An 11,691-nucleotide genomic window follows, 5' to 3' on the forward strand; every position below is an offset into this window, starting at 1 on the left:
TTTTTTGTGAATGCCACTAAAAAAAACACTGCAATAGACAGCTTTTTTGTAGTGTCGGTTGGATGTATTTTGTTTATAATTGAGTTGGAATAATAGTTTGTGTATATTTTATTTATCAACTCAGGTGGCAAGTGAGATGTACTTTTTTGCTCAATTAAATACTAATAGTAATAATAAATAACAAATCGTATGGCCCATGGGTTCAACCTAACCCAACCCAATCTTTGTGGGTTGGGTTGGGTTGAATCCCTGTGATGGGTTGGATTTTTTTTAACCCATCATGATAGGTTGGGTCTAAAAATCCCTTCAATTCGACCCATACACACCCCTACATATGATGGAGGATCCAAATCCAATTACCTACCATATATGGTGGGTGGGTGTGCTTCATTTTCTCCATGCAATCATGGGTTGAAAGTTCAAATATGTGTATAAACACCCTTGAACGTTTAGACCCCCAATTTACAAATTAACCAATTCAAGCTTTATGTCAAACAACTAGTGTGCGGAAAATGAACATAAGCTATAATATAGAATTGGAAAAACTATCTAAGCCAAATTAAAATCACAACCCACAACAGATAATAAAAGGCAAAGATAAAAGGGAAGGAAGATGCAAACACAAAGACAACACGCGATGTGTTATCGAAGAGGAAACCGAAACCCTCGGCGTAAAACATCTCCGCTGCCCTCCAAGCGGTAAACAATCCACTAGAAAATGTAGTTGGGATACATGGACAGCAATAAACCCTTTAAGCTTAATCTACCCAGTGCACCTAAGCCCTCCAAGCTTCTTGCTCCAACGAGGTTGCGCCGAACCTTTTTCTTTTCTAGCTTCCCGGATTCCGCTACTAGATCATAGTATCAACCAATGTAGATTGGTTCCTTCCTAACTGCTTCCCAGAACACCAAACAGCCCTCTCACAATGATGAATATGGTGAGAACAAGGTTTTGGTAAAATGCCTCTCAAGGGTTTGACAATAGAGAGGAAGAGAGTTGAGGAATTTGAAGAGACTCTAATGTATAGATTGTAGGTGAATCAATCTTGTTTTACTCTAGGGTTTCTCTCTCAAAATTCTCTCTGGAAGCTCTCTTTCATTTGTGGGTATAAGGGGTATTTATACTGGGGTGAGAGGAGAATGTGAAACGTCAGGTTTTTCAAAACAGGGGTGGCTCGCGGCTTGGCCTCGCGACTTGACTGAGTCGTGAGACCCAGTCGCGAGATAACCGTATGGCTAGTTGTCCTGTTTTGTCCTGTAGTGCTTCAGCTAGCATGACTGTTCACCTTCTGGCATGCTTGGCACGTGTGCTGCATCTGGCGGCTTGTAGCCGCGAGTCACCCGCGAGATCAAGCCGCGAGTCTCTGTTTTCTTGCACACTCTTGAGCAATCAACACTCTATCTCACTCACTACCCTTACAACAAACCCACCTAAATACAGGGTTACTAAATGCTGAAATACAAGCAAATTTGGCACGGAATAAAGCCAATAAGATGGTTGATTAAATTCAACCTTACATGGGCTCATGGCTCAGTTGGCTTCTTGTGCTGTGATGGAGCTAGGAGTGCTAATATTATACTTGTTAATGTTTCATTGGTTTGCTTGCACAAATTTACTGTGATTATGTGCGCTTTCTTGGATATATATTTTTTTGAGAAGTGGGCTACCCATCAATCGTGGGTGGGAATTTCCTTTAACCAAGGGCAAGAAGTATGTTGAATATTGATCCTCCATGGACCAATGAACATACAAACCACATCCCATCTAGCCAATCCTAACATACATTCAACAACTTTAATGTCCCAACTTGACTTTCCTTTTAAAATGTATTGAAATATTATTTAATAAAACAATTAATGCACAATGATATATGTGCAAAGTTTAACTTGAAATTACTGTGATAATAATAAAGCATTTAATGCACTTTAATTCATCTTAAAACGAATGTGATAAGATAATCATTTTAAATGACACAAGTTCACAATATTCCAAAATTAGCCTACTACTTCGCACATACAATAACCTCACATAGATCCACTATAATTTGAAATTTAATTTTCTTTATTGCATGCACGTGTGTAAGAAGATAGGCTAATTGAAGAATATTTCAAATTGTTGTGAAAATTTGTTATTTTCTCACGGATAAAGTTTGGATACAATTACACCTAATATCTTTTTATTGGATGTGAACTAAATCCGTCATTGCATTGTATTTTCTTCTTATATCATTATACTTGTAAAATTTCTAGAAGATCAAAGATCGATAGCTATGTTATAAATCAAATATTTAAATTTTAAGTTTTTTTAATATAAAATTATGCATAAAAAATAAATTTATAGATTGAACATTAAATAACATCAATGCTACCATAGTAATTGATAATTTTTTTTTTCTTCTTCTTCATGAATACAACATTAGTCATCTTATGCTTTTATTGCAAAAGCTTAGGGAACGACATGAAATCCCACTGGAACAATGCTGGAAACTTTAAGATCCCCCCCAACAATTAAGTCCCCCATGTACTTTAAGTTTGATTCCAAGTGCCCCGCAGAAGGAGATGGTTTGGGGCACCTGGTGAGGGCTGCGATAACCACTAATTTGCAAGTCTTCAATATTTTAGGGATCGTATAACGTTGATAATCGATGGTAAACAAAAATCCTCCACTGGCATCGGTATAGGAATACTCAATCGCTTTTCCATCGCACACGACATGTATTTCAGCGACTGTAAGAAAATTGAAAACAAAAAAACTTGGTGATGTTAGCTGCAGAAGTACCATATATATATATATATATATATATACAAGAAAAGTATAACTAATACAAACACTCTAACAAGATATAAAGCTATTACAAAACCTTGCATGCGGAGCTTGCTGGGGAACTATATATATATATATATATGTGCAGGTAAAATAATTAACCTGAGCAAACTTACCTCGGAAAATGCCTTTGTTGGTACCACTGGCATTTGTATTGCTGTTGCCTGGGCAATACACAGTGCCGTGGATTTCGATAAGGTGACCCATGCGTCGGGCTCCAGAGATTGGAACTGCTAGTGCAGCAACCATAAGGGAAACAAAGAGAGCTAATTTCATTGCCATGTTTATTTTACTATTGGTCTCCTACAATTGACTAAAATGCTGTGGATTGGAACCAATTTATAGAATATGGGAGAGAACAAGTGACTATTACAATAAGAAACAACATAACTTCACCAATTTTTTTGCCTAAAACCATGGACTAATAGGATGTGGTTTTGTAACGCCTAAAATGTGGTTTTAGGATTACCACACACATATATATATATATCTTATATTTTCCTATCAAATATATATATATATATATATATATATGTTATATTTTATATATTTATTCTCAATATTGTGAGATATAATACTAAATACTAAATAATAAAGATGCAGATGTATTTGATTATACATGTGTATTGGAGAATACAAGAATGGCGATCGTCAAATTCAGTGAAGAGAGATAGTTATATTCTTCTTGTTAGTTCCCCTTTTCAGCTATAATAATAATTAAAAAAAAATGGTGATAAAAAAAAAAGGAAATATCATAACTTACTAAACATAATTATTGTTTAGATATATTGCTGACATGACTTTTTATTATATACCAATTAAAATACACCACCTTGATGATCATGAAAAATATATAAAAAAATTATGAATTTGATTGGATATGAAAGAGCACAAGCAACTGTTACAATTTAAAACATTATAACAATAGTTGACCAGTGTTTTGTCTAAAACAATGGTCCACAATGGAGTATAGGTGGGGTTCTTTAATACCTCTAATATGTGGTTTTAGGATTGCCATATATATCTGGTTATATTTTATAATAATTTCTATATTTATTTAGAGGTGGATTCAAGACATCTTTTTAGAAGATTATTTTTTGAAAGTTTCAGCCTATAGCGTCTGCTTCTAATGATTGTACTCTTTATCATCAGGTCAAAACACCAATCGGTTTTGGTGTAGGCGATGATTGAACCTCATATTTCTTATTCAACTATTAGAGACTTTACTAAATCTAATGGTTAAAAAATACACTATTGACATGTCATCTTTGAAACATTTATTGCTTACCATTTTAAATTGTCCCTTTAATAACATTATTTATTTAGAGAGAGAGAGAGAGAGAGAGAGAGAGAGAGAGAGAGAGAGAGAGAGAGAGAGAGAGTAATGAGAATTCCCACCACGAACCCTTGGCGTGATGGTCACTCCACAATTACAAGTTATTGTGGGAGTGGAGATTGGGGTAAGACTGGGTTCAATCCTCTAGGAGGGAAGTTGTGCTTAGAAGCTGTAGCTGTGCCAAGTGACCACTCTCACTAATTAGTAAATTAATTTCATATAATTTGTTAGGTTATATATTTCCTCAAATTAAAAGATAAATTTAACAACGGTTTAATTTAGGTAAAATTTTATCCTTTAAATTTCAACAAACTTAAATTTTATTCAACATAAATTCTAATATAAAAAATTTTTAAAATAAAATATCATGCGACCCATGTTTTCATTAAAAAAAAAATTAATTTAATTTTTAAATTTTTTATATTGGGCTACCCAAATGGAATTAGCAATTTCAGGGGACAAAATGGGCTTCTGCCCTTTTTGGGCAAATTAATTAGCCTTTTGCGCTTCTTCCCAAACTAAATAGGGAAATACCCCTCTTTTGAAAATCGAGTTTCTCAAAATCGAGTTAAAAAAAAAAAAAATTCTGAAGCCCTATAGTGACATTTTTAAAGACCTATAGTGACATTTGAAGAACCTATTGTGACGTTTTATAACTTTTTATTGCCTATAACTCGATTTTATGGATATCAAGTTACAAAACGCCACTATAGGTCCTTATAAACGTCACTATAGGTCATTGAAAACGTCACTGTAGGGCTTAAATCGATTTTCAAAAGAGGGGTATTTCCCTATTTAGTTTGGGAATAAGGGCAAAAGGCTAATTAATTTACCAAAAAAGGGCAGAAGCCCATTTTGTCCCAATTTCAGGTGTTATTTGGATCCTTCGCATGGTCTACCACAGAGGCGGCTCCGCTTGGAGCCCAGGGGGTTCAAATGAACCCCCTGAATTGCACCCAAGAAAAAAATTATTATAATATATTTTATTTTATTTTTCCTATTTTGACACTTAAAATAAAAATTTGAACACCCTAACCTTAAGCCCAACTGAAATAAACTTAAAAAAATATAATCATCTTAACAATATCTTAACCTTTTTAAATACAAAGAAAAATATCAATAACAAATCAATTTGATCTAAAATCTGGGAAAATTTTTTAATTAGCCCAACAACGGAAGTAAAATTTGCTAATCTTAAACCTTAGGAAAAGCTCATTTAGATCTTAAGAAATTTTTAATAAATCAAACAAATGAGAAATTATTGGATGAATGATTGCTTGACTATGTACATTGAAATAGATGTAGTTAGTGGGATTGATAATGAAATAACATATTACGTATAACGCGATATATACATAACACCTCATCTACGTAAGAGTGAGTCATTCATTTGTAGAATCCACCATGTGAGAGTGATATTATAGATCACTATTACGAAAAATAAAAATTAATGGTCTGTACTTAGGAGGGCGAAACAGATTTGTTTTTGTTTTTGCTTACCTCTAAGCTCACCCATGAGCCCAAGAGAAATTCGAAAAGTGGGCTTAGAGCACTTGCTACATCCATATGTAACGAGTGAATACAAGTTAATTACATCCGTTAAACCTACTCTAGAAACATGTTGTATTACCATAATTTTCAGTCGAATTGTCTCCGACTATTAATTAATTAAATGCTTGGATGCCATCATTTATTTGCAACTAACTTATTTATTTTTTTTGAGAAAGAATTTGCAACTAACTTAATATCTTACATTTAGCTGTTTTGGAAGGGACTATTTAGAAAAGAAAACCAAGGGAATTTTTGGTTAATTAACTTTTCCAAATCGACATCAAACTAAATTATCTCAACCAGCCATGAAACCTGCCACTAAAGATTGTCACTCTCTCGAAAATCCAACAACCAAAAGCCTTGTATTAAAAAAAAAAAAAAAAAAAAAAAAACCAAAAGCCATTCTCACCGCCTAAAGGTGGATCTTATATTTTCCCTTGAACTTCTCTAAAGGCATAGCCAAATGAAGGAGAAAGTATATCATGTTTCGGTAATATTAACTCAGTATCTGTTTTAGTATTTCCTACCCAATAAATAAGTGACATTTGTTTCAAAAAACCACATCAGACTACTCCAATAAATGATTAATTTATTTTCCTGATAGTATAGAAGATTGTGATTAATTTATTAGAGTAGTCTGATATGGTTTTTTGAAATAGGTGTCACTCATTGCCGAAACATGGTATACTTTCTCCAAATGAAGGCATTAACCAAGTTTCTACCTACCTTCAATTAATCAAAATTATTCCCTCACTCAAAAGGAAAAAAAGGTAAGAAGTATTAAAAATTTAATATGCATTACGTTGATTTAAGTATTTAACCCTCTTTTCTTCAAAAAAATAAATAAATAAAAAAGAAGTATTTAACCCTTTGATAATAGATTTTATGATTTATTTGATTATTTAGAAATTCCTAACAATTATCGTGGCTTATGTTATTTGGGAAATCTTTGTCATTGAAAGCCTTTAATCAGACTTAAATAAATGTTATGAAATTTGACAATATAAAACATGTGAAGTCTTTATGCTTTACATTTGTATGATGACTATTACATCTTTCATTAAAAAAAAAAAAAAAATGATGACTATTACGTCTTGGTGATTAAAAAAAAAGTTATTAAGGTCCTGTTTGGATTTTTTTTTTATCACTCATTACTTCTCACTCAATTTTCGTCACTCATCACTTAAAATACTCGAACTCCCTACACAAAGTCTGTTTGGTACCATCACTCAACTTGTCATCACTCAAATTTTTAAACTATTATGGGCCCCATACCTGTAACTTGGTGCAGTTTTTACTTTTTTTTTTTCAACCCCCAGTACTTATCGAACCCAGTAAAAAAAAAAAAAAAAACCCAGAAACCCGAACCCAATGAAAGAAGAAGAAGAAGAAAAAAAAAAAAAAGACCCCAGAAACCCAAACCCAATGAAAGAAGAAGAAAAAAAAAAAAAAAAACCCAGAATTCTGATCCCAGTGAAAGAAGAAGAAAAAAAAAAAAAAAAAAAACCCAGAATTCCGATCCCAGTGAAAGAAGAAGAAAAAAAAAAAAAACCCCAGAAACCCGAACCCAGTGAAAGAAGAAGAAGAAAAAAAAAACTTAATGAAGAAGACCAAGACGTAGCATGAAGAAGAAGAAGAAGAAGCCACCCAGTGTGAAAGGAAAAAGAAAAAAAAAAGAAGAAGATGAAGACACCGAACCCTGTGAAGAAAAAAAAGAAAAAGAAGGTCAAAAGTTGCGACTGACTCTGACCATGGGACCCACTATGTAGTTTTAATTACGGAAATGCCATTAAAAATAGAGTTATGAAAACTGAAAACATCTAGTGTGAAAGGAAAAAGAATAAAAAAAAGAAGATGAAGACACCGAACCTAGTGAAGAAAAAAAAAAAAAGAGGGTCAAAAGTTGCGACTGATTCTGACCATGGGACCCACTATATAGTTTTAATTACAGAAGTACCATTGAAAACAGAATTATGGAAACTGAAAACACCTAAAATATGTTTTCAGTTTCCATAACTCATCATTCAAAAATCAGAGAATTGAGTGTTGGAAACAACTGGAAGCAAAAACCAAACGAACTTCTCAGCTATAGGTCCCACCATTTTTGAGTTATGAGTTATGGAAATAGCAAATCCAAACAGCCCCTAAGTCTTTGTGGTAGCAGTTTTGTTGTTGTTGTTGTTAATAAGTGCCTTAAGGTCATGTGTTAAAAATTAATAAATTCTCAATTGTGAGCTGTAATACATATTTTTCTACCAAAAAAAAAAAAAAAAATCTATATTAATGATTCATTAGTTTGCATGCACAAATTTATTGTAATTATGTGTGCTTTCTTGGATATATATTTTTGAAAAGTGGGCTACCTATCATTTGTGGGTGGGAATTTCCTTTAACCCAAGGGCAAGAAGTATGCTGAATATTGACTCTATGATGGACAAATCAGCATACAAACCAAACCCTATCTAGCCAATCTTAACATATGTTCAATAACTTTGATGTCCCAACTTGACTTTCCTTTTTAAATGTATAGAAATATTATTTAATAAAACATTTAATGAACATTGATATGTGTGCAAAATTTGACTTGAAATAACTGTGATAACAATAAAACATTTAATGCACTTTAATTCACCTTAAAACGACTATGATAAGATAACCATTTTATAAGACACAATAGAAGTTCACAATACTCGAAAATTACCATACTACTTCACACATACAACAACCTCACATAGATCCACTATAATTTGAAATCTAATTTTCTTTAATTGCAAGTGTAAGAAGATAGTCTAATTTTGTTTAATTTTCAAATTGTTGTGAATATTTGTTATTTTGTCATGAATAAAGTTTGGATATAATTACACGCAATATCTTTTTATTGGATGTGAACTAAATCCAATATAACATTGCATTTTCTTTTTATATTTTCTGTACTTGTAAAATTTCTAGAAAATCAAAGATCGATAGTTATGTCATTAATCAAATATTGAAATTTCAAGTTTTTATAATATAAAATTATGCATAAAAAATAAATTTATTGATCGAATAGTAAATTATATCTATTTGACACTTAATTTAATATGAGTGTTAAGAACATAAAGAACAATCCACTTGATACTTAATTTGACATGCTTGTTAAGAACATAAAGAACAAGTAATTCAAAAATTAAAATTTTAAAATATATAGTCATATTAATTTCTTTTAATGATAGTGCCAAACTTAGTCCTTTTCCAAAAACGAATCAATATTTTTTAAAGACGTTTAGATAAAGCCTTTTTTTATTACTTATTATTATTATGTGCGACAAACCCTTTTTATAATTATTTATTTTTGATGTGACAAACCCTTTATTACCCTTTATTAAGTACTGCAAGGTGGTTCATATTCATAAATTAAAGATATACTATCATTAAGAGTACTTGGGAAGAAAAATGCTACCATAGTAATTGATAATTATTTTTAACTTCTTCATGAATACAAACATTAGTCATCTTATGCTTTTATTGCACAAGCTTAGGGAACGACATGAAATCCCACTGGAACAATGTTGGAAATTTTAAGATTTCCCCCAACAGTAGTGTCCCCTATGTACTTTAAGTTTGATTCCAAGTGCCCCGTAGAAGGAGATGGTTTGGGGCACGCGGTGAGGGCTGAGATAACCACTAATTTGCAAGTCTTCAATATTTGAGGGATCGTATAACGTTGATAATCAACGGCAAACAAAAATCCTCCATTGCCATTGGTATAGGCATAGTCAATCGCTTTTCCATCACACACGACATGTATTTCAGCAGCTGTGAGAAAATTGAAAACAAAAAAACTTGGTGAGGCTAGAAGTACCATATATATATACAAGAAAAGTATAACTAATACAAACACTCTAACAAGATATAAAGCTATTACAAAACCTTGCATGCTGAGCTTGCTAGGGAACTATATATATATATATATATATATGTATATATGCAGGTAAAATAATTAACCTGAGCAAACTTACTTGCGAAAACGACGTTGTTGGTACCACTGGCATTTGTATTGCTGTCGCCTGGGCAATAAACAGTGCCGTGGATTTCGATAAGGTAACCCATGCGTCGGGCTCCAGAGATTGGAACTGCTAGTGCAGCAACCATAAGGGAAACAAAGAGAGCTAATTTCATTGCCATGGTTATTTTACTATTAGTCTCTTACAATTGACTTGCTAAAATGCTGTGGATTGGAACCAATTTATAGCATATGAGAGAGCACAAGTAACTGTTACAATAAGAAACAACATAACTACGGTTCACCAATGTTTTTGCCTAAAACCATGGACTACTAGGATGTGGTTTTGTAACCCCTAAAATGTGGTTTTAGGATTACCCCCACACACATATATATCTTATATTTTCCTATCAAATGGTAAATAACATGGACGGAACCAGGATTTGAACCTAAGGGGGCCAAAGCATGAACCAAAATTTTTTTAAGTTACATGGTTTATTAAAAAAAAAAAATCATGGTAGAAAAAATAATTGCACTTTATTACCATAAATATTTAAGTCAAGAAGGAAATAATATGAACCAAAAAAGTTGAAAGTTACAATATGATATTCTAACCTTTTCGAAGAATAAGAATAAAAAAAGAAGAGGACTTCAAATCTCTAGATTTTGGGTAATTAGGATTAATATGTGAATTTTATCACATTGACCAACTCACCAATATGATAAACCCATACTTTTGAATGCAACTAAAAATCACACTAATGAAGTTTCAAAACTTTGTTTAAGGATTTTAAAAAATTGGGATATTAATATTAAGAGTTGGCAATGCCACATCATCAATATTGGCTTCTAAAAGAATTTTCCATTTTATCTTTTGAAAAAAATTTAAATATTGTAATTGACTTTCCCATAGTTTCTAAATCAATTAAAAATTTATATAAATTATTGTCACCCCCGTAAGAGAATTTTTTTTATGAGATTTTTTTGGTTATGAATTATTGAATTATGATATTGGTGATTTGTGGATTTTTTGTTGTGTTGTATTTGGATAATGGAGGGGCCACGGGCCCAAAGAAAGGGTTAAGTGATAAGTTTCTTTTGCGCTATTTGGACCGATCTAAAAATTTGAGGGGGCCAACTATGAACTCTAAAATATGAGTCATTCAATATAATACTTAAAATTTTGAAAGAAATGGTTTGTGTGAGAGGGGGGGGGGGGGGGGGGGGCATGACCCCCCTTGCCCCTTAGTGGGTCTGTCCCTGGTAAATAATATCCAATTAACATGAAAATTGAAATGATTGTTAAGAACGTATAGAACATGTAATTCAACTGTGAGATTTTCAAAATATAAATTCTATAACAAGTTATTGGGTGGTGCCAAGATGGGACAACTCTGAAAAGGTGACACCAACTACACAAAGCGAAGAGTATGCACGTGACTTCCAGAAAGCTCTTAAGTTTGACTTGACAGAAGAAAAGAAAAAGATATGGGCTGATGAAAGCTCAAAAGTGGGCCAATCAAAGAAAAAACAAGGGGATGAGCCAGAGATAACAAGCCCAATGAAGTCCAATATAGCTATACAGATGTTTGAAGATATAGGGTATTTGGATGTGGCCCAAAACAAAGAAAGGAAGCAAAAAAGAAAAGTAAGTTTAAAGAAAATGGCAAGAGAGCAAAGCCCAATGGGAGATACAGTTATGAAGGTCCAAGAATATAACGTTGGGTCTAAAAGGCCAAATAAAGAGGAAAGCTTGGAGATAGACGAAGGCAGAAAGCAGAAGAAAGCCAGAGAAGGACCTCACACAGGTAATAATGTTCTAACTAATGAAACGGTGGTGGCTGCTGGTCAGCACCACCGAGCACCATGAATCTCTTAGGATGGAACTGCCGGGGAATTGGGAACCCCCGGACAGTTGGAGTGTTGCGTGAATATGTGCAGCGGTGGGATCCCAAAGTTGTCTTCTTATCAGAGACAAAGATGAAAATTAACAAAATG

The 11,691-nt window shown here is 32.9% G+C and overlaps 2 protein-coding genes across 2 annotated transcripts; both read right to left on the reverse strand.

Annotated features, from left to right (window-relative positions):
- Positions 1 to 2,374: 2,374 nt before the first annotated feature.
- On the reverse strand, positions 2,375 to 3,235 carry LOC126689744 (uncharacterized). The gene is made up of 2 exons (XM_050384930.1): positions 2,941 to 3,235; positions 2,375 to 2,727 (listed from the first exon to the last, which is right to left on the reverse strand). Exons 1-2 carry the CDS (start codon positions 3,104 to 3,106, stop codon positions 2,447 to 2,449), a joined length of 447 nt encoding a protein of 148 aa, XP_050240887.1. The 5' UTR covers positions 3,107 to 3,235; the 3' UTR covers positions 2,375 to 2,446.
- Positions 3,236 to 9,147: 5,912 nt separating this feature from the next.
- On the reverse strand, positions 9,148 to 9,915 carry LOC126689745 (uncharacterized). The gene is made up of 2 exons (XM_050384932.1): positions 9,710 to 9,915; positions 9,148 to 9,506 (listed from the first exon to the last, which is right to left on the reverse strand). The coding sequence occupies exons 1-2, from the start codon at positions 9,873 to 9,875 to the stop codon at positions 9,226 to 9,228; spliced, it is 447 nt and encodes a 148-aa protein (XP_050240889.1). The 5' UTR covers positions 9,876 to 9,915; the 3' UTR covers positions 9,148 to 9,225.
- Positions 9,916 to 11,691: the final 1,776 nt, after the last annotated feature.

The sequence above is a fragment of the Quercus robur genome, chromosome 6 (genome assembly GCF_932294415.1).
Source record: "Quercus robur chromosome 6, dhQueRobu3.1, whole genome shotgun sequence".
NCBI lineage: Eukaryota > Viridiplantae > Streptophyta > Magnoliopsida > Fagales > Fagaceae > Quercus > Quercus robur.

What these genes read in the sequence shown, in the direction of transcription:
- LOC126689745 (XM_050384932.1), bottom strand. Translation starts at nt 9,875, where the DNA reads ATGGCAATGAAATTAGCTCTCTTTGTTTCCCTTATGGTTGCTGCACTA. An exon ending in CAACAACGTCGTTTTCGCAA is followed by an intron (nt 9,507 to 9,709) that starts GTAAGTTTGCTC and finishes ATTTTCTCACAG; the next exon opens with CTGCTGAAATACATGTCGTG.
- LOC126689744 (XM_050384930.1), bottom strand. Translation starts at nt 3,106, where the DNA reads ATGGCAATGAAATTAGCTCTCTTTGTTTCCCTTATGGTTGCTGCACTA. An exon ending in CAACAAAGGCATTTTCCGAG is followed by an intron (nt 2,728 to 2,940) that starts GTAAGTTTGCTC and finishes ATTTTCTTACAG; the next exon opens with TCGCTGAAATACATGTCGTG.